Source organism: Falco punctatus, assembly GCF_963210335.1.
Source record: "Falco punctatus genome assembly, chromosome: 3".
Classification (NCBI taxonomy): Eukaryota; Metazoa; Chordata; class Aves; order Falconiformes; family Falconidae; genus Falco; species Falco punctatus.
Window position 1 is genome coordinate 87,715,175 of NC_137582.1, and position 21,587 is coordinate 87,736,761.

The following is a 21,587-nucleotide window of genomic DNA, read 5'->3' on the forward strand; positions in this document are numbered from 1 at the left end:
CTTACAGCCAGAGAAAGTGCCAGATTGATTTGCAAGTGTTGACAAGCTAACAAGATTCCTGGAAGTCCTACTAGCACATGTAAACCACAGTGCACTCAGTCTTCTTTGTAGAGAACAGTAAAGTTCAGAAAATAATCAGTAAGAAAAAAAGAAACAGTAATTCCAGGTGTGGCAAAATAATTTGGTTATGATTATTATTGCTTACAGTTACCTGTATAATCCATCAATTGAAATTTCCAATTTTCCCTTATCAAACAAAGTGGGGTTTATATGAATGAAAGAGTGTAATCATAAATAATACAAAGTAAAAGAAAGAATGTCAAGCATGATTTATGCACTAAGATAAACACAACTTCAAAATCTTTTCACCTTTTTATGAAAGCTTCTGCTGCTTGTGCTGGAACATCTGGAATTTCAGGTTCCTCTTCAGCCACTTTTGAATGTGTAATATCTCCATTATCTATATTAATTAGAATTAAATCTTCGGTTTCCTTTTAACAAAAGAAAATAGAATGACTGTAAATATACTTTTTTTTTTTTTTTAAAAGACATTTGTTCTCTTTTCTTTAATCCTCAGACAATGAATTATTTGAGCAAGGAGGTAAACCAGAGGTTTGACTTCTTTCCCAAACTAAAATGGATAACTAAACAATTACTTTCAAGAAAGATAAATGTCATTAATAGACATTAATCTCAGTACATAAACATTTACTAACCCAATATGATCTTCATGCAGTATTAAATCAATACTGGATCTCTAAGCCCATCCTGGAAAAGCTATACATTATGAGGATATGCACAGAACCATATATATGTACACAAAGAGGCTCCCAGAAAGCTTTGTGGCAGTCCTTTTTGTCACCAAACACGAGGCACGAAGGGGTTGAGGTAATGCCAGATTCGATTCAAGTGTACTGGATTGAATTTATAGCTGTTATTGCTGTTTAGCTATTAATCAGCAGGCTCCTGTGCTTGCCATGGGGCTTGCTTGCCTTACTGTATACTTAAGTCTAGAGCTCGTTAGTGGCTGCTTTTCACTTTCATTGCTTGCTGTACCGCTGCACTGCTTGTCATCTTACTGTGCTGTGCCCGGAAACACTCTGATAACATCAATGGCGATGCGCCGGGGCTGGCAGATGGCCAGGGCATTGCTGCTGTTTCTGTGCTGCTGTACTGGACAGGCTGGAAATCCAGTGTGAGCTCGAGTCGAAGGGACTGAGACCTGCGGATGAGTCTATGCAGGAGCAGGACACCCCAAAACATCTCTGGCCATGAATAAGCCCATGCCCAAGCAGGTGTCTCTCAGGGTGTTTGCGGCCATGGTCATGCCTGTGCTGCAGCAGGTATGCCTCTGAAGGGACTGTGGCCCAAGGATAAGTTCACACTGGAAAAGGTACACCTCAAAGCATCTGTGGCTGTGGATAAGTCCCTGCTGCAACAGGTACACCTTAAAGCACCAGTGGCTGTGTGGGAGGACATGATGGGCCACCTCAAACTGCATGGCCATGGATAAGCCCACAATAGAGCAGGTACACCCCTGGACGGACTGCAGCCAGGGGTAAGGCCATGTTGGAGCAAGTCTACCTCTGAAGGCACTGCGGCTGTGGGTAAGGCCACGCTGGAGCAGGTCTGTCTCTGAAGGCATTGTGGCCCATGGATAAGGCCACGCTTGAACAGGTGCACCTCAAAGCGACTATGGCTGTAGATAAGTCTATGCCACAGCAGGTATACTCTTGGAGAGACTGTGGCTCATAGATGAGGCTCCACTTGGAGCATTTACTCTTGTATTTACCCCATGGGATGATAGAGAGAGGGAGGGTTTATGTATCAGTCCAAAACACAGAAACACAGGCTAATGCACAAAAAGTCACACAGAGGTAAAGCCCATGCTTATCCCTCAGTTTGCAATTTTAATAACCTTAAAGATCAGTCTGCAACACAGTGTATATAAAAGTAAACATAAAATCTTTCCAATTACATCAAAGAAAAATGTGTTCTCTAATCTGTACTTATTTCTAATAGTGACATCTTACTACTAACTAAAATATTTATCTCCTTCATTTTAACTTTTTTTTATTTTGGACTTGTCTAGGTGGACCAGTGTCACTTTGGCTTATAATCAGATAGATAAATCTAATAAAAATTAACATAATTTTTCTGTGTTCCATTTTGAACACCCACAGAAACCTTATGTGAAATCCTCAAAAAAGTAGATTCACATCAGCCCTCTACTATGAAGTTGAGTTCTTCTGAAATCTTTTTGGGTAACCAAGATAATGTTACCCACTGAAAGAGACTTCATTAAATTATATTCTGAAAAAAAGACAAGAAAAAAAATCAGAAAAGTTGTGAGATTATATTCTTTACATTGCTTTTTCTTTCTTATTTTATTAAATAATTAACTCCACTATGGGGAACAGCAGCATCATTAGAGTATTTTCAAGTGCATGCTCAATTCTTAACCCAGATGCCTGGAAAAGGCACCTAATTCATCCCACACGAGACTGAGCAAAAAATAACTTCACCAACCTGAGGGAAAACTATGTATACTACACAAATGACATGTAAGGAGAATTTTTGCCCAAATGAAACTTGAACTCACAAAAATCTTTATATTATCCTGCAAAGAAAAGAAAGGTAAGGGATACAATAAGCTTTTTCCAATAAGCCAGTGGTCACATCAGTATGGCTCCATTACTTTTACTTTTTTTCCTTCTCATACACCTAAAGCCACGCTAAAGCCAGTTTCTGCATACATCTGAAAGAAGGGGATAGTGAACAGCAAGAGTGGTAATAGTCTAAAACCTACCGTGCTAACTTCCTCAAAATGATCAATATGACATCCCATAAGAAAAGATGTTGGGGCCATTACAAAATCCAGCATTTGACGAGACAGAATAGGCACAAAAGTGTGCTGCCACTGAAGAGGATGAAGGTACAACATAAAGCATTCAGCAACGAGCGTCAACAGAGCCCAATCTGAAGAGAAGAAAACTATTTTCCGCTCAGTCAAAATACAGGTCATAATCTGGAAAAAACAAAATGCTAAATGTTTACAAAGAGTTGTATCTAGAACATACTAGATATGCACAAATATTTCATCTGCTTGTGAAACTCAGCCTCACAAGTTCTGTTTTTTTAATAGCTACCTTACATATTTACAAACTGAAATAATGTCCACTTAAGGATTCTTACAAAACTAAGAGGAGGAGAAAACAGAAAAGGAGAGGTGGTGAAGTGACAGTGGAAGTTAATAAGACTTTTGCCACCAATGTCAACAAGGCTAGGATCTAGCTGGAATTACTCAGACCTGTCGCATTTCTTTCGCAGTATTAGACCATAAAATGTCAATTAAAAAGTACCCAGATGAAGACTGTAAGCAAACCTGTCTTTGATGGTGAACACAAAGGCCATTTACGTTTCAGACATCTCAGCCAAACATCTATTCCAGATGACAGCTGGTCGAGGTTCCTTATAGTGCCACTAGGGAGCAGTGCTTTCACAGAGCAATTCAGGAAGCTACCTGGAGATGTCCACCCTTTTCCACTTACAGAAAGGGATCCAGTGGCATCTAAGCACCAGATGCCTCAAGTTAGGTGGGATGAAGTCAAGCCAAGAGTAACGGCACACAGACGACATCTCACAATGGTGCCAATGTAAAATTCATAAAGCTCAAGATGCACCAGCTGCAGAAGACCATTTAGGATTTGAGATAAGTTTTATTCATAACGTGCACATGTGGGCAGAATCCTAAAAAATAAACCAGTCTGCCTACTCTCAGGATTAAGGAAGTTTGCAATCATCCCTGGAAATAGACCTCCAGCCTGCTCTTTTTAGAGGAAGTGGCACCAATAATACTGATGACCTTGAGCAACCTAACTTCACAGGTGGCCTTTGAGCGGGGAATTGGGTCAGGAAACCTACAAAGGACACTCCAAGCTGAAATTACTGTAAGATTCTATGAAGCACTGAAAAAATTATTTGCAAATAGCTTGTTTTTATTCTTCTTTATATATATATATATACACATATATACACACTTCTTTCTACATCATTTACACTTTATTTGTATGAGTGCCAATTGTTACCAATCCATCCTACAGGTCCTTTTCTTACACATTAAGAAGGTTCTTATAAATCTTGTAGAAATGCAAGAAATGAGAACTCAAAATCTGCCAATCGGCTTGGGAATTTATGTTTTAAAACTTACTCTTAAGAAATTTAGTACCTATTGCTAAACCACAGGAGAAAAATCCAGCATACCTTGATCTAATCTGGTCTATAAACAACAAAATATCTTACTAAGAAATATACTTTATTGTGCCATATGTCTAATATGTAGAATTATCACTACTTTGAATTCCTGGGTTTATAATGTTTTTTGGGTAACTAAACGCTTTTACTTTTTCTAAATCACAAATTACCAGTACTGTCAATGTCTAACACATTTTAAAGTATCAGTTAGTTTTACCTGCAGCACCTGCTTTGGCTTGAAACACAGCAATGGAAGATGAAGATCCAAATCAATAATTGGACTGTCTGGATCCTCTCGTGAAGGAATTATTATTTGAAGTGGTTTCATATTAAATACCTGTAATAACAGATGTTTTCCCATTTAGTTCTTAATGAAAATGGTCCCACAGCATGTATAGTTTGGGATTTTAGTTCCAACTTACAAAATATTAATATTAATTAAGACCAAGACAATAGATATTTACAGACCGCAGAAAACTGAAATAGAAAGCCATAATAACTAGTTTGAAAGATTAACATGGACTATCTCATTTCACTCTCATAGGTTGTTTAACCAGTAAAACCTTGGAAGTGTGTGTGCGTGTATATATATATTCTTTTAACAGAATTAAACTTGCTTTGTTATAAGGATAATAAAATAATGGAATTTATAGTTGTAGATATAACTGGGAAATCAAAAGCATTGATAAAATTCATACAGAAAATAGAAAAAATAGCTGAGCATAGGTGCTCATGTTAAAAAGATAGAATAAGCCAAAATGAATGTGCTCTTTCAAAGTTTCACATATTCTAGCTCAAATCTCTGGAGGCCAGATCCTGCACGTGCTGGATAGTTCAGCATGTCACAGCTGGTTTAGCCAATCATTCAGACAATTTTCCATCTATGCTATTTTTAATCCTGCTCCTAACCCCTCATCCCAAGGGCCAAGGAAAGCATCTAAGAAATCCATGGCCAAAGCACTGCTTCCCTAGAAGCCATTTCAGAGGTCAAAAGAGAGAGTGTGCTGAAATCACTGCTTCAGATAACATCTAGCTGGACTTGGGAAGGGTTATAAAGAAGCAAACACAGCCCACACATCTCAGCTTCTACACTGAATACAAATGTTTATGTGAGTTTCTCCTTTCAGCTAGGTCTTATCCAGGCAGCAGCCAATCCAGAACATTTAATTCACTCACCAGAACATTTAATCCACTCCACACTGTTCTGCTTCTCTAGAGTCACTCACACACAAAAAAAGAACAAGTCCACAGCTGTACGTGTTGTTCCAAGCAACTGATTTCTTTGGCGCCTTCTCTCTCACAGGGACTGCACTACTCAGTCTCACAGCTGCATGTCCACCCATCACACCATCCGGATGATAGCCATAAGCATCCGCATCAGGCAGCGTGTGTTGATATCAGACACGAGATAGGGAATTCCCACACTTTGGTGGACTAAATAGTTACATGATTTACTGGAGTTCATACATGTGTATTCAATGACATGGTAATGCCATACTGTCCAGGTGAAAGGCAAGCTTCCATTCTTCTACAGTAGTTACAGACTGGAACTTCCAACCACCTGTAGTAAAGATTATGTGGGCTGACCTTCTAGAAATCACAAGCTAGATTACACTGTCCCAGACCTATCTAGGCATCATCTCAAACAGTAAATAGTTGGCATGAGCCAAATCCTCCCCTGAAGAGTACTAAAAATTAAGCAGCACGACCAACTGGTATGCCAGTGCTCAAGCCTGCACCTTGATTACCCTGTTATTTTACGTACTAATAATGCACAGCCTTATTTTCAAAGCACGGGTAATGAGATCAATTTTATATCAGCAAGTACAACCTCTGACCTGAGAGTGAAGAAAGCTCCCAATTTATAGAAAACAACATCTTAGCGCTTTATAAAACATAATGTTAAATTAATTATGACATTCAGCATCAGTGATTACCAAGTGGAGTGGTCCTGGTGGCGGGCTGGGTATCAAAAATAACTTTGCTGCAAATTCTTTTAGGTGCTCCTCAACATCTAAATCCTTGAAAGGTTGCAATTGCACTAGTAGGCTGAAATTAAATTATAGAAAAATTACTTACAAACAGTAATATGCGAACAGAAAATGTGCCTTTCTGCTGATAACCTAGAACTAAAAAAAAAATAATAATAAATTACAAGCAATGAAGCTATTACTGCAGCTAATTAATTTCTAATTTATTAGATACTTTAGTGGCTCCATTTAATTTTAATGATGCTGCTATGTCAGAAGCAGGGGTTTTACTTGCATGCATAAAATACTGCTGCATCATATATATCAGGGGATGCAGATAGTACACTGGGTCTCATGATGACAAAGAAAATGGAGAGGCAAGACACAGCTAAAGCAATGTGTCTTAAAGATTGCTTGAGGAACAAAACACCCACAGCTGCAACACAGTGCCATGGCGTTTCTCTCATTCCAAGCACCAGACATCAGGTCTGGGATGGAAAATAGCATCAGAGAAAAAGAGAGGTTGTAGACATGGGCTTAACTGCAGAGGAATGTGAAGCAAGAACCATATCTAGCGTAAAGCCTAAGCCTGCAGGAACACTGCTCTTTGCTATTGTTCCTAACTGTAAAAGAACAAATACAGTTATGCAAACCTGCCAAATGTTTCTATTTTAGAACTGTATTACCATTACCCTGGCTGTGTCAAAGCCACAAAGGTCATGCAGCTTATGTTATTACCAGATCAATTCATGAACATTTAAACATACACATTATTAAGACTGCAAACCATTAAGTCTAACTGCATTTCTGAAATGTAACAATTAACAAGTTTGTAGTCAGAAAGGGCATTTTATTCAAGATTGAATATATATTTATAGCAAAAAAAACCCCAATCAATCAACCCCCAAAAACCACACCTAAACCCAAAAAACCCCAAACCTTTACAAAATCAGAAATTTAAGCCTGCAAGTCTATATATACAGAAACTAGGAACTTAAAATGGTTATATTCTCCCTTGCAGTTTTGTTTCAGTTTGGTTTTACTGGTTTCATGCAGAAGAATACTTGCTCTTCAGGAATAAAGTGGTCTAGAAAGCAGCCGAGTAGGTCAAGAGGTATATTAGAATTCAGGACATTGTATTTGTGTATGGCACTTAGATTCCAGAATAAAAATATTCTGCCATATAGTACTGAGCTTTTAATCAATATTAAAGAGACATTTAAATTCACAAATTCACATTTGGAAACTGCCCTGGGCTGAGTACTAGGCTGTTACACATATCCCCAAAAAGCCAATCAGCTATTCAGGGGTGCAGATGAAGAAGGAAAATTGAGAATTACCAAAGAAAAAACTGATAGCAGAGCCATCAATTTAAACAAATACGCTGTCACACTTTGTAATGCCCTAGGTGCGGCCCAAGAGCATAGGTAGCATGGTTGGGGTTTTTTTTCTTTTCTGGTTGGTTGGGGTTTTTTTTAGACATAAAGCACATATCAACACATCCAGTCAATGTTAACAACAGAAACAACCTGACTCTGACACTGAAAAAGCAGCCGATGTACAGAGAAGAATGTAAGTGCTCCCTAGTCAGTACACTGTGTCCATTAATGCAACATAATAGCAGTTGACAGGTCTGCACTGCAAACGTCTGCTGAAATAAATGAAGTAATCTCTAAAACATTAAAGTGGAGAGCTAAGGAGTTTATGAACCTTCCATTACCTCTATTAACTGTCCACAGACAGATATTTCAGAAAGCAAGAACATCTAAGAATAGGTCCTTTGTACGACCGCAGTGCTGTAAGCTATTTCCACAGTTCCACCTTTCCTCAAGGCAGCTGAAAGGACTAATACACAGGTTGGAAGATTTACTGTTTGAATGGAGCCTATTCATCCATCCAAGATGGGAGTTCATCCAGAAGGGGATTACTGCCAGGAATATTTCACTTTTCACGCAGTGTTACAGATTGAGGTAAAACTACCTGTGCAAAGTGCCAAAACCTCTCAATTTAAAATTGAACCTTTTCAAATAATGTAGAATAATCCAACAGTCACAGTGTTGTGAAACACTCTGGATGCACATCTGCTTGCTTTGGAGAAAGGCAGACACACTCCATTCAAATTGTTCCAGATTTGAAAGCACTGTATAATAGTAATATTTTAAAAATTAATTGTACAATAATGAAGGTCTTCCTATTCTATGTTGAAAGTCTGCAAGTTCTTGCAGTTCAAAGCACCTACAAGGATTTATAGTTGAATGTTGCCTTTGCATGTCAGTTTAACCTCAGTTTTCAGTTATGACTTTTACTATGCCATCTGAAAAAAATTTAGGAACATGGATTTTTATCCAAGAATGTTTAAGATTATAAGATACCTTTAAGGACTGTTCTGAATGAGAACAAGTACCACCCCACCTATAAGCAATCCTGTGCACTGCAGGTCCTGGAAAGAAGAAGATAGGCATAGAAGAATTCTGGAGGAGAATGAAATCTGTTGCTGCACAAAGATCCTGAATGAAAGCAGAACCCCTTTAGAAGCTACTTCAACATGTCAGTAGCAATGACAATTAGTGTTCTTCAGCCAGTTCTCATGAGGAAAGGGCTACACACTAGAAATAAGTGGTATGAGGTCCACCAGCAAGTGTTTTCAAATCCCCAGACTTGCAGAACAATTAATGTTGAAGCACCCTGCAAAACACCACTGAAGTATACCAAGGATAGAAGTGCACTGTTGAACACATTATTATTTAAGTATATAGGAACTACTACTTGAGTACACTCAGTCAACAAAAACATTTAATTAGATTTTTAACTATTTGGCCACCTGATTACAGTTAAGGCATCCAAAATGACAATAACTCCCTTTCTGGTTTACAGGAAAACAACATCAATGTTTTGTAATGTTACAAAAAGCTGAAACATCCCCAGCTGTACAGGGCACTACACTGAAATACATCATAGTTGTCTTTACTGTAATTGCTTATATCACATTCAGAACGGCCATACATCCCAGCAGCTGTTTCATGCCATACGGAAAAATTTCAGTGACTCAATCAAAACAAGGAAAAACAGTACCTCTCCACCCCTTCCTTTCCTCCCACTCAAGTATACTCTAGCACAGCAAAGTATCTTTTCCAAAAAAATGCAAAAAAATGTAAGGGCAGACATCCTGAAATTATCTATCAAATAGTATCAAGGAAAATATGTGGTGATTATGATATTAAAAAAAAAAAAAAAAATCCAGAGGAAAATATAATGGAAACCTAATCAGTTGAGTTTCCAGTGCAATGGGAAACACCAGCATCAAATACAGCTTTGTCACTTGCATTCCCCCTCTCCCGCCAGTTACACAGACTTGCACCTCACATTCAGATGCAGCAGCAAAAAGGAAAGAGAAAAGCTGTGCAGGTATATGACAAACTCCCCTGTTAAATGCCCAGGACAACATAGAGTACTAACGTGGAAGGCTACTGTCCTGCTGAAAACTCCTCTATAATTATTCACATATCTACAAAACACTTAAAGCTTAGATGGCAGGTTACTGATAAATCTGAACTCTCCTTTGAAACCAGCACAGATTCAGCTTAAAGGGGAAAGCCATCCATAGTAGTTAGCTTGGACATTAATGCTTTCAATAGCTGCAAAACCCTACTACATATGATCAACCCAGAGATGTTTAATTATGATGTTTAAAATACCCACCAGAGGCAAAGCTTGCATCTCTAGAGAGTTAACTCCACCTGGTTCCTGTCTGCTCTAAACAAACATGAGATCTAGAAACAGCTTTGTAACCTCTGGAATTTTCCATGGTTCTCTTAAATGTTGTCCCACTTCTCCCTCAGTGGGCTCTAAAAGATCCATTTGCAAATTGACTGCTTCTCCCAGCTCAGAGTTGTCTCACTTTAGAGAGGCAATTACTCATTTATGGATATACCATATAAACCACTGACGAACACCATAACGGTAAAGCTGAATCTACCCTATTTCCCACCAGGTGGAAAGCTCATCTGCAGTGAGCCCTCATACAGACTGAATTGACAGCATAAAAGCATGAGTCCTGTTACAAAGACTGGATATAAACAGCAGAGCACCACAGCTCAGGTATACAGCTGTAAGAGCTACATACGCAGATTAGTGTTTGAGATTTGAGGCTATAAAAAGACAGCAACGAATCAGCTCCTGCAATACCAACAACTGATGCAACTGGCTTAAACATAAGAAGTGGGAAAAGTGACCTGGTCAGGAAAGGAGAAAGGGAAACAAACACTTTCTTTCTATTCTTTCTACAGCTCATCACAATTTCACACTAACCTGTGCCTACATAGTTTCCAACATGTTGAAGTCCCTCACTCACATTAAACCCCTTCACTAACGCTTTGAAAATGACAGAGCAAGGGTAGGGTGAACACCATGAGTGGTGTGTTTGCTCATACTTAAGGGCTGCCAGAGTGACTCTTTCTGCTATCGCAGTTTTTTTGATGGCAACATCTGAATTGCCCAAGAGACACTGCTTTGTTCCTCCAGGGCTCTCTTCAACCATGGAAAAGCCAGGGAAAGCCAGTCAGTGCTCCAAACAGTTCCAAGCCCACAGCACTGGGAAGAAGAGGTGCGTGGGGTGAGGAAATGAGTGCTCAGGTCTCATCCTGTTACGGAGTCAGGTTAGGGGCTAGTGATGCACCTCAGCTAGTGCCCAGAAAGCACACCCTTGCTTGCTCATCTGTTCAACACACCAACCACTGAGTCTTCCAGCTTGTTCTGCCAAACTCCAACCTAAAACACTAACATCTTTCATCTTCCGTATAAGCAGCAAAGACCTGCAAAAGGAAAACACCTGACTTCAAATTTGACTCTAGAAAGCTTGACTGGAATTTGGTGAAAAAAACTCTTCTACCTTTGGCCCACAGGCCCACAAGTAAAGATCACCCAGTAATGTCCAGCGTACAGAGACAGGCTCCCCAACGCAAGGAGTTTTTAATACGCTTCAGAATGGAAGTTCATGGATTTTAGCAGTTTAAAGCAACACACAACCTCAAAAGAAGTTAAATTACTAAATAATAAGACAGACCCAGATTCACTTATCTTTTAACTCACCTACACTGCAGAGTGTTTAAGTGTTTCTAATCCATGAAGTATTCTGTATCGTAAGATTTTTGCTCCTAGATCTACGACAGGGAAGTACTCACTATACTCCCTCAAATGACTTGGATTATTCAGTTAAAGTGTCATTAACTGCTTATCAATACATATATTCATGTTCTTAGGACATTTATTTGGTGCACTGTAAAGAGGGGTTTGTGCTTTTGAAGTTATTTCCACTAGTGTGGTAAAATTATAGTCAACTCTCTTCCAAAAAAAAAACCAAAACAAAAACAAAACACCAGCCACCAAAATCTGCGAAATCTATTTCCTGCAAGTTAGTATTTTCTACAATAACCTCAAAGAAAACAAAGACAACATTACTAATTTCCTTGATATTTAGAACTTGTGCTTACTGTCTGGTCACATTCACATTACCTTTCTTCTTTTCCTCTCTGTCCTGGTTTTGTCTGGTACAGAGTCAATTTTCTTCCCAGTAGTTGGTACAATGCTGTGTTTTGGATTTAGTATAAGAATAACATTGGTAACACACATAGCACGTTTTCAGTTGTTGCTAAGTACAGTTGATACTAAGTCAAAGACTTTGCAGTTTCTTAGGCCCTGCCAGTAAGAAGGCTGGAGGGCCACAAAAAACTGGGAGGGGACACAGCCAGGACAGCTCAGCCAAACTGGCCAGAGGTATTCCATGCCATGCTTGGTATATTAACCGGGGGGAGTTGGTCAGGGCCTGCTGACTGGTGCTCAGGGACTGGCTGGGCCTTGGTCAGTGGGTGGTGAGCAGTCGTTTTGTGCAGCACTTGGGTTTTTTTCTTCTCTTTGGATTTTACTCTCTCTTTTTCATTACAATTGATGATGATGATGATGTTATTATTTTATTTCAATTATTAAATTGTTCTTACCTCAACCCTCAAGTTTTACCTTTTTCCCGGGATGTTCCTCCCCATCCCACTGGGGGTGGGGAGGAGGGGTGAGCCAGAAGCTGTGTGGTACTTAGTTGCCAGCTGGGGTTGAACCACAATACAGTAGTGTGAGGTGTGTGGGAGGGTGTAACAGAGAACTAACACCCGCTTTAGTATTATGCAGCTATCCTGACCACATGATGCAAATTCACATATTAAAACCAGCACAGTGACTTTCAGAAGCACACAGCACAGCAAGCCTTACCAAGACAGACAATCCTTGAGGACATTAAAATATGGATATCTGGATATAACACAAACAGCAAATGGTACAAAACAGACAGGCACCTTCCCAGTCTGCGCAGATTCCCAACGGGCCAGCGAAATACAGCCATCCTGCAAGAAAACTACAGATTATGTATTTATGTTAATCATTAATTTATAGCTCATATTGTCTTGAGAACCATAGAGATATGATACCCAATTCCCTCTAAATTTCCAGGGGATTTGGACGTCTATCTCCCTTAGGCCCTCCAGAAAAATGCCAGCCCACAAGACCTAGACATACGTATTAAAAAGAATTTCAGCACAAAAGATATTCAGAAAGAAACCAGGGTACAATCTTCACAAAAAAAAAAAAAAAAAAAGTCGAAGGGACAAAGTCTGCTCCTAAATATTCAAAACTCTTAACTGAAATCCATAACAGTTCCTCCCAATGCAATGCTGTTCCAATGTACTTAATATACAATAACAGTATAAAGTACGATTAGTTCAGTACTCCTACTAACATAAAAACGTATCTGTTCACTAATTTCATAATTTAAACCTGAAATTATTCTCAAAACGTTTTTTTTTAATGTATCTTTTAATATATTTTAATAAAAGCATGAGTTAAGGAACATACTTGCATAGGCTGGTAATACTGTGCAACAACACCGTATGTTCTGTTACCACAGACATCTGTGAAGACCAGGAAATGAATGTGGTCCTCTTTTGATTCAGAAGTTACATAAAGTCCTCCTGCAATGAAGGCAGAAACCTTTTTTTAACTACATATTTAACTACAGCTGCTTGGAAAGCAATTAATGACAAATACTGCACATTTCCACTTAATTTCAAGAGAAATGTCTCATTTCAAGGGATTAAAATGCATGTATACAGTCCGTTTGATCCAAGGGTTGTTACAAAGGCTGTAGGCTGCACATCACTGAGGAAGAAAAATATTATGTAATTATTCTTCATTTTAAGTGGAAAAATACAATAGATGGATTTTGTTCCCTTTTTTTTTTCCTTTCAAGATGTTTGTAAGATCTGCAATAGTGACATGAATATTAAAGTTTCTGCAATTAAACCTGGAGGAAACAGTCACTACCTCAGGTATATCTTCACAGCAAATGAAAAGCGAAAGAGTATTTGGTCATGGGGCGGGGAGGGCGTGGATTTTAAAAGTGTGCATTTCATTCTAACTCAGATTTACCCATAAGGGGTAAAGTGACTTTCAACTTCCTTCTCTTGCAGGTGTTGCAGCTACTACTGCTAATAGATCCGTTTCACATAATGTGGCCATACAGAGTAAGCGCACCCATTCCAGTTAACAGCTGCTTTCATCACTGACCTGCTCACACACAGACACACTTTTTATACTGGGAAAGAGAAAGAGATAGATAAGATGATCATAAAAAAATTAATTGGTTGTACTATGGGTCAACAAATACGTATTAAAACAGTTCTCATTAAAAAGCGTAAACTCTACTGTACCTGGGAAGCATAGCTGTGGCAAACCAATAAGATCAATGTCCTTTGGAACTGCAATGTCTTCAGCGTCAGGTGCTTTCTGCTCCCCATTGAGACTCTTGACGTTTTCAATCTTTGGTCTCTCCTTTTTCTTTCGGAAAGATCGGCGTTTGCTTTTATTCGAGTTATTACCAGCATTAATCACCTGAATATCATCTCTGCTGATAAATGGTGGCACAAATACAGAAAGAACTTCCGGATCAAGAGGAGGAAGACTTTTGGGTTTTCTTTGTGTACCCTATAAAAAAACCAAAACAAACAATCACTAAGTTGACACTCATCCTAATATTTTTTTTAAACTAGTTTTAGCCCTGTTTTCTCTCCACCCTTAAGTTGTGGCTTTAGACTACATTTTTTCTTCTTCCTAAATATTTGATTTTTCCTTCTAATTTCTTGCTTCATGTATGTTAACCCATAGGGAATACTCGGGGCATTTTCAGTAGGTAAAGAATCATTCCTCATCATTCAAAATGCACCATATCAGTATTACACCTTTGGCACAAGAAAACTAACAAATATCTAACACTGTATTTCCTCCTTTGAAATGTAAGCTATACTTAAAATAAATACTGGTAGTAAGCAGAACCAAGCAACAAATACACGAAAACAAAGAAAACCAACTGAACTGCCTAGATAAGCCTTTGTTCATTTTTAGGGAAAGTGACATATTAAGGGAGAATAACTACTACAGGAAAAAAAACACCACCAAGAAAACACATAAGGTTTCACATGACAACTTTTAATTTTGTAAGACAATTAAGAAAGTACAATTAAAAATTACAATCACTGTTACAATAAACACAATTTTAAGACACTGTACAACATGAAGCCATGAAAAAACCTCTGTATACTGATGACTAAGTGCAACAGGCATCCCAAGAGCATATATAAAATTGCAACATTCTTCAGGAGGCAGCTTTTAAAGTACTACTGCACTGAAACGCCTTGCAGCTTGACTATGAAAGACCTGTGGAGGAAGCAATCAGAAGAGGAGATTTCCTTGTACTTGCAAGCACTTTTTGTATTCTTGACCCTATAGTAAAGACAAGTAGCTGCATTTTAAATTACTTCACTGCTATTTTAATTCTTCCTGCAAGGTCAAAACAGCAAGTTAAAAAAAAAAAAAAAAAGCCTTGTTTAGTCAACGGATATTTGGAAACAGGAAAGGCAAGCTAACTGTAGCTAAAAAGCTGTTTCATTTTCAACTTTTTGCTAACTAATTCAAAGACAGATGCAGCATACATGCTGCTTTTACCTTCAGACACGATGAATGCATCAGTATTGTATTTAAGATGTTCCTTCAGAATCAATGCTGGCCTCTCTCATAATTTCCCTGCTTTTTAAAATAGCTACGACATAAAAAGCTCTATTGTTTCACTGAAGCCAATCTTCCTCCATCCAAGTTTTGGAACAGAAAGTCTCAGCTTATTTGTCCTAGTAGATGAGTCCACCAGTAGTCTTCTTCACATTTGAGCATCACAGGAAAAATGCGAAGGAATACTTACCTTCATGATATAGTTGTTACTGTATCATAAGCTCCACCATATTCTATACTAGGATACTTGAAAGAAAGTACTTCAATAAAAATAACAAGTGAAAAAATACTTTTAATAAACACAGAGCCTGAACTAGAAAGAGATTAGAGTGGAAAAGATAAAACTTCAGAAAGTATCCACTGGGATATTCAGAAGACAGGAACTACCTTAAAAAGCTGTCCTGGTTTTGGCTGGGATAATTTTCTTATTAGTAGCTAGTGCAGTGCTGTGTTTTGGATTTAGTATGAGAATAATGTTGGTAACCCACTGATGGTTTTAGCTGTTGCTAAATAGTGTTTACACGAAGTCAAGGACTTTGCAGTTTCTTAGGCCCTGCCAGCATGAAGGCTGGAGGGGCACAAGAAATAGGGAGGGGGACAGCCAGGACAACTGACCCCAACTAGCCAGAGGGATATTCCATACCATTGGACGCCACGCTCGGTATATAAACTGGGTGAGTTGGCCAGGGCCTGTGGATCATTGCTGGGGGACTGGCTGGTCAGTGGGTGGTGAGCAATTATATTGTGTATCACTTGTTTTCTGTTCTCACTTCCCTTTGGATTTTCATTCCTCTCCCTTCTTTTCATTATAACTGTTATTATTATTGTTCTTTTGTTTTTATTTTATCTCAATTAATAAATTGCTCTTACCTCAACGCCAGAGTTTTGCATTCCTCTCCGATTCTCCTTCCCAGCCCTCAGTGAGGGGGGAGTGAGTGAGCAGCTGTGTGGCACTTAATTACCAGCCAAGGTTAAACCACAACAAAAGCACATTACAAACTGGGGTACTCAGTGACAGATCCTGCCATGCTAAAAACTTTGTGTCATTTTCCTTAGCTGGCAGCTGACATCCATATCAAGTGAATAAACTGGAAACGCAGATAAATCCAACAGGATCACTCAAAATAACATGCAGCTCAACATTTCAGAAGCAAATGAACAATTATCGATCAGCCCTGAGGCTGTTATGCAAGAAAAACACTGACCTATTCAAACAGTAGCAATCTTAATTTGGCAGATTTGCCCTGCAGAGGTTTCTATACAAAGCTGCTTTGAGAGGGCAATCCCTGACTTGCATTGAAGGAATCTCTGTGATACAAGTGCTGGATGACAACCAGCAATTTAATAGCCTCACAGCGTACAAGCTTCTAAAATTGCAGGTCCTTAATGTCTTGAACTACAACAGAGGCATTAAACACCATTTTCCATCATCCCCTGCCCCAGAGAAAAGCACAGTCAGCACTGTCACTGACCCAGTGACTCAGTCAATCAGCATCCAAGTCGGCTCGTATTAACATCTGCAGCCAAAGTTGTACTTTCTTACACTTTCAGTTCAGAGATAGTGAGCAGGCAGCAACAGAGCAACATTCACTTGTTTCTACTATTCTTTGAACACTTTGTAGTCTTTGCTTCTACTGTTAATTCTTCATTTTGAAATGCTTCTCTATCGCTTTTTACGATCAAATGTCCTTGCATCATGCATAACCTCTTATAAATACTAATGCCTTTTCTTCCCTGTAATTCTGCAAGATTCCAGAAATCAGGGACATTGGTCCATCCCCATTTACCAATTATGTTCCCATAACAATGATGCCATATAGAACAGACAAGACTTTTTACACTGACCACACTATTTTAGACACAAACAAGAAGTAGTGTGTCGAAACCACAGATTAGAGTGTGATCTCAGCTATTTGGCGTTTCCTTGATCTCATTCTCATCGTCACTGAAGAAGTTAATATTGTTTTAAATGCCATGAAAGAACCAGCTTCTTTAAGGAATAACTGGGCAGGGAAAAGTATGAAGGCTTAGAATACTTAGGTTGGAAGAGACCTCTGGAAGTTCTAGTGCAACCCTTTGCTCAAAGCAATGGTAACTTTGAAGTTAAATCAGGTTACATTAGGTCTCGTCCAGTCAAGTTTCAGAAATCCCTTAGGCAGGAGATTCTTCCATCCTTGTGCTTCAGCCCTCATATAGTGTCGCTTCTTCTGGTCTCACTGCCATTGGCGTGCAGTTCTCTGGTATCAAGGTACCCAAATGTGGGACAGTATTCCAGATGCAACCTGAAGAGCATTGACTAATAACAATAATAGTAATAATCCCTTCCCTTCACCTACGAGCTATGGTCCTGATGATGCAGGCCATTACACACTCACTTTTCACTGCTGCAGAAATCAGGGCCTCTGGTTGGAAGGGACTTCTCGAGATCACCCAGCCCAACCCCCTGCTAAAGCAGGGTCTCCTAGAGCAGGTTGCACAGAGTCTCGTCCAGGTAGGTTTTGAATGTCTCCAGAGAAGGAGACTCCACAGCCTCTCTGGACAGCCTGTTCCAGTGCTCTTTCACCTGCAAACTAAGGAGTTTTTCCTCATATTCAGAAGGAACTTCTTGTGTTGCAGTTTGTGTCCGTTACCCCTTCTCCTCTTGCTGGGCACTACCGCAAAGAGCCCGGCCTCAACCTCTTGACACTTGCAGACATTGAAAAGATCCCCTCTCAGTCTTCTCCAGGCTAAAGAGGCCCAGGTCTCTCAGCCTTTTCTCAGAAGGGAGGTGCTCCAGTGTCTCAGAGTGACAGTATCTTGAGAATAGGAACAACTGATGGATGACAGCCCAGAAACTTCAGTTTCATGACCTTCAGTGCAAAACTGTATCTCCATCTCTCCCCTCATCACCTGTGTAGTCCTCTGCTGGACCCTCTCCTGTACCACCCTGTCTCTCTAGAACTGGGGAGCCCAGAACTGGACACAGCACTCCAGGTGCAGCCCCACTAGGGCAGAATAGAGGGGGAGGATCACCTACCTCGACCTGCTGGCCACACTCCTCCTGATGCACCCCAGATTCCCATTAGCATTCTTGGCCACACAGGCACGCTGCTGGCTCACAGGCAACTTGCTGCCCACCAGAACGCTCAGGTCCCTCTCTGCAGAGCTGCCTCCCAGCAGGTCAGCCCCAGCCTGTACCGGTGCATGGGGTTGTTCCTCTCCAGGTGCAGGACCTTACACTGGCCTTTGTTGAACTACATTAGGCTCTTCTCCATCCAGCTCTCTGGCCTATCCAGGTCTTACACCAGAAGGCTATGCTGCCATTCGGCCACTTCTCCCAGTTTTGTATCATCAGGAAGGCTGCTGAGGGTACACTCTGTCCCTTCTATCCCTCTGTCCCACAAGCACACACTACTAACTAATGCTCAATTTGATCACACCTCATTCCTTTCATACAATTTGACAGCCAGGAGGGCGTTACAGAAAAAGAAAAAATATGGTTTGGTGGTTATGTCTGCATTAGCAGGGCCTGAAAGCACGATGCAGACACTGTAAGAGACAAGATCTATACCACTGACTGTGGTAGGTAGATACAGAACGCAACAATGGAGCCAACAGGAAGATCTGAGACATCTCACTGATAGTTTGCACATCATACTTGTCATATCAAACCCCAGCTTTATAGCTGAAGATAACTTAGGGGAAAGAAGTTTTATCAAAGATGGCTGTATGATCTTCACTGTTGTACATCTCATTCTTACAAAATAACACACTTCCAACACTAAAAAGTAATCTCTAGCTGAAAATAGCAGCCTTTGAGCTCTTAAAATTTAAATCTTAGAGTGACAGTATCCTGGCAATAAGGACAACTGATGGATGACAGCCCAGACACTTCAGTTTCATGAGCTTCAGTGCAAAACTTTATCTTTTTTTCCATTGGAATCTCCATTGACAACAGGTCATTCATACAAGACTTTCCTTTGACAGTGGGTTATATCACATTCCCACTAACTTCATTGACTTTGTTACAGTAAAGTTAAGAACATATTGCAATAAAGTTAAGAATACCAAACACACTTTCAAGACCAAGATTTGAAGCGTTATCGAGATTTTTACTCTGCTGTTTCATCTGTAAATATCAGAGGTCCACTACTTTCCATTGAAATGTTCTTATTTTCTTTCAACAAGATCTCTTCTTTCTACATTCACTGAAATTAGACACAAAAATATTCCACTATTTCTTCACATAGATAGTGCTGCAGAAGGAAGAAGAAGCAGACTAAATCTATAAACTTGTCCTGAGACAGCGACTGAAAACCCTGTGGTGTAACAGCTTGCAGGGATGTTACTACAGTTAATACTGTCAAGCATAGGGACTACTTCCCTTTCTGACACTCCATTTTACACCTTCAGAAAAAAAACAATTCAAAACCTGTGGTGCGACCAGAATATTGGAATGGTTTCTGTGTTTGTTGCCAATTATCTTATTTGTTGTTCTTTTTGGTTTTTTTGGAAGCAATGAGATCCAACTGAGCAGACTGGAATGAAAAAGAAATTGCCCTTCTTTTGGGTTTACTATACACGCAGGTGCTTAAACAACACACACACATACACCAATTTCAAAAGTCTGGTGGTGACATTTATGGCAAAACTATTTCTCAAATTTGAATGTATACATGAATGAGATCCTGGAATTTGAAGCTCTGCTTAGCTGGTATCACTTAAGAAGCTGACATCAGCAAAAGCCATCTCCTCAGCGAGTTAGCAGCAACAAGTTTAACAAAGACTTCTTTATCTAATGGTATTAGAGCGCACAATCAAATTCAAGTTAAAGCAAGACAACAGCGATCCCTGGGAACAGCTTGGCTTTTCCGCACGTGCTGGCACCACAGCTACTCCCACAGTCAGGCAGCTGATAGGCATCTCACAAAATCATCTGCACATTTTAATAAAGCAAAATCAGGATGAGGCCTTTAATTTTTACCTCACATGTGAAAAGGCTACAGTCATAATCAAATTATAAACCACATATTCAAAGCAGGAACAGACTCATTAACTTCTGCCAGATCTGAGTTGCTCCGGTCCTGCTAAATTCAGAGCACTGAACTCAGGGATTTAGAGCTGGTTGTTGGCCTAAGGATGCAAGTCACCAGGCTTTATTCCCCTGTCTTTAGCTTTTATCTCCAAGGGATGGCAGGAAATGGTGTATCATCCCGTAAAGGATATGGATTGTTCAAGCATTTTACTGTTCCTGCTTATATAAAGCCACATCGCATTCTTTGTCTAAGCTCAGATCTTTGAAAAAGCATAATTCCTTAACATCACTACCGAACTACTCCTACTTTGCTGAGGTTCGCCTTGTCAAAACAAGTTTTCTTTAAAGTATTGCAGCTCTACCCGATATATAACAGCAACAACCCAATCGTTTTATTCAAGTCCGCAGGAGGGAGAGGCCCCGCTAACCGGCTCTGGCTCGGGCCAGACCTCGGAGCAGAGCACGGCGCTGCCCCACGCACCAGCCGGGACACCCGGCCGGCGGGCACCGCCAGCCCGCCCGCCCCGCGCCCCCTCACCACCACGCGCCCCTCTCACCTGCAGGAGCGCCCTCACCCGCTCCCTAGGCACACCGACCAGCAGGCATATCTCCAGCAGGCCGGAGGGCAGCACGTCCTCCATGGCACAACGGGGCAGAGGCTGCCAGCACAGCCGGCGGCGGCGGCGACTCCTTCCCGCAGGGCCGCTCGGTCCCTCCCCGCGGGCTGGAGCTGGCTTGGGCGGAGAAGGGAGAGCACCCGCTCCCTCGCCCAGGCAAGCACTCGCACAGCAGCCCTCCCCACCCCGCACGGTAATGCGCGCTTTGATTGGCTGTCTCTCCCGTCGCTCTGATGGGATATAACCAATCAGAATGGTAGCACGTGTGTGCCTCGGCCTCGCGGGCCGGGCGGGGGCGGGGCGTAGTCCGTCACTGCCCGTTGGCGGGCGGGGCGCGAGGTGGCTGAGGTGAGGGCTGAGGAAAGCTGAGGGCATGGCTGCCCCGCCGTCGCACGGCGGCCGGTGCTTGCAGTTAGCCGCACGTAGTCACCCTCTGCTCGCTTCACGCCAGGAGAGCCCCCAGGGAAGGCGCTTACCGACCCAAGGAGTAGTTAATTTTTCTCCTGGCCTGCCACGGGCTGATTTCCCGGTGAGGCTGTTGGCCCAAAGGAGCTGCGGTGCCTCAGGGTTGGCCATCACTGGCACATCAAGAGGTGGGTGAAGTCATGCCTCGTGCTTTGACAAGTGATG

The 21,587-nt window shown here is 40.7% G+C and overlaps 1 protein-coding gene and 1 long non-coding RNA gene across 5 annotated transcripts in view; one reads left to right on the forward strand and one right to left on the reverse strand.

Annotated features, from left to right (window-relative positions):
* Window positions 1-21,500, reverse strand: part of DENND3 (DENN domain containing 3) — a 45,141-nt gene extending 23,641 nt beyond the window's left edge. For 2 of the 4 annotated variants that reach the window (XM_080381066.1, XM_080381068.1), the window contains exons 1-8: window positions 20,898-21,500; window positions 13,976-14,249; window positions 13,122-13,237; window positions 12,483-12,613; window positions 6,192-6,303; window positions 4,472-4,591; window positions 2,810-3,028; window positions 370-491 (exon numbers count right to left, since the gene is read on the reverse strand). In XM_080381066.1, the coding sequence (XP_080237192.1) occupies window positions 370-491; window positions 2,810-3,028; window positions 4,472-4,591; window positions 6,192-6,303; window positions 12,483-12,613; window positions 13,122-13,237; window positions 13,976-14,249; window positions 20,898-21,332 (1,529 nt within the window). In that variant the 5' untranslated portion in view covers window positions 21,333-21,500. Of the gene's footprint in view, window positions 1-369; window positions 492-2,809; window positions 3,029-4,471; window positions 4,592-6,191; window positions 6,304-6,333; window positions 6,384-12,482; window positions 12,625-13,121; window positions 13,238-13,975; window positions 14,250-20,897 lie in introns of those variants that run through there. The other 2 variants (XM_080381067.1, XM_080381069.1) reach the window with 2 other exon arrangements.
* The window catches only part of LOC308061304, a 74,552-nt gene continuing 74,385 nt past the window's right edge, over window positions 21,421-21,587 (forward strand). Inside the window, exon 1 of the long non-coding RNA XR_013927163.1 lies at window positions 21,421-21,550. This is a non-coding gene — a long non-coding RNA (uncharacterized lncRNA). The remainder of the gene's footprint in view (window positions 21,551-21,587) is intronic.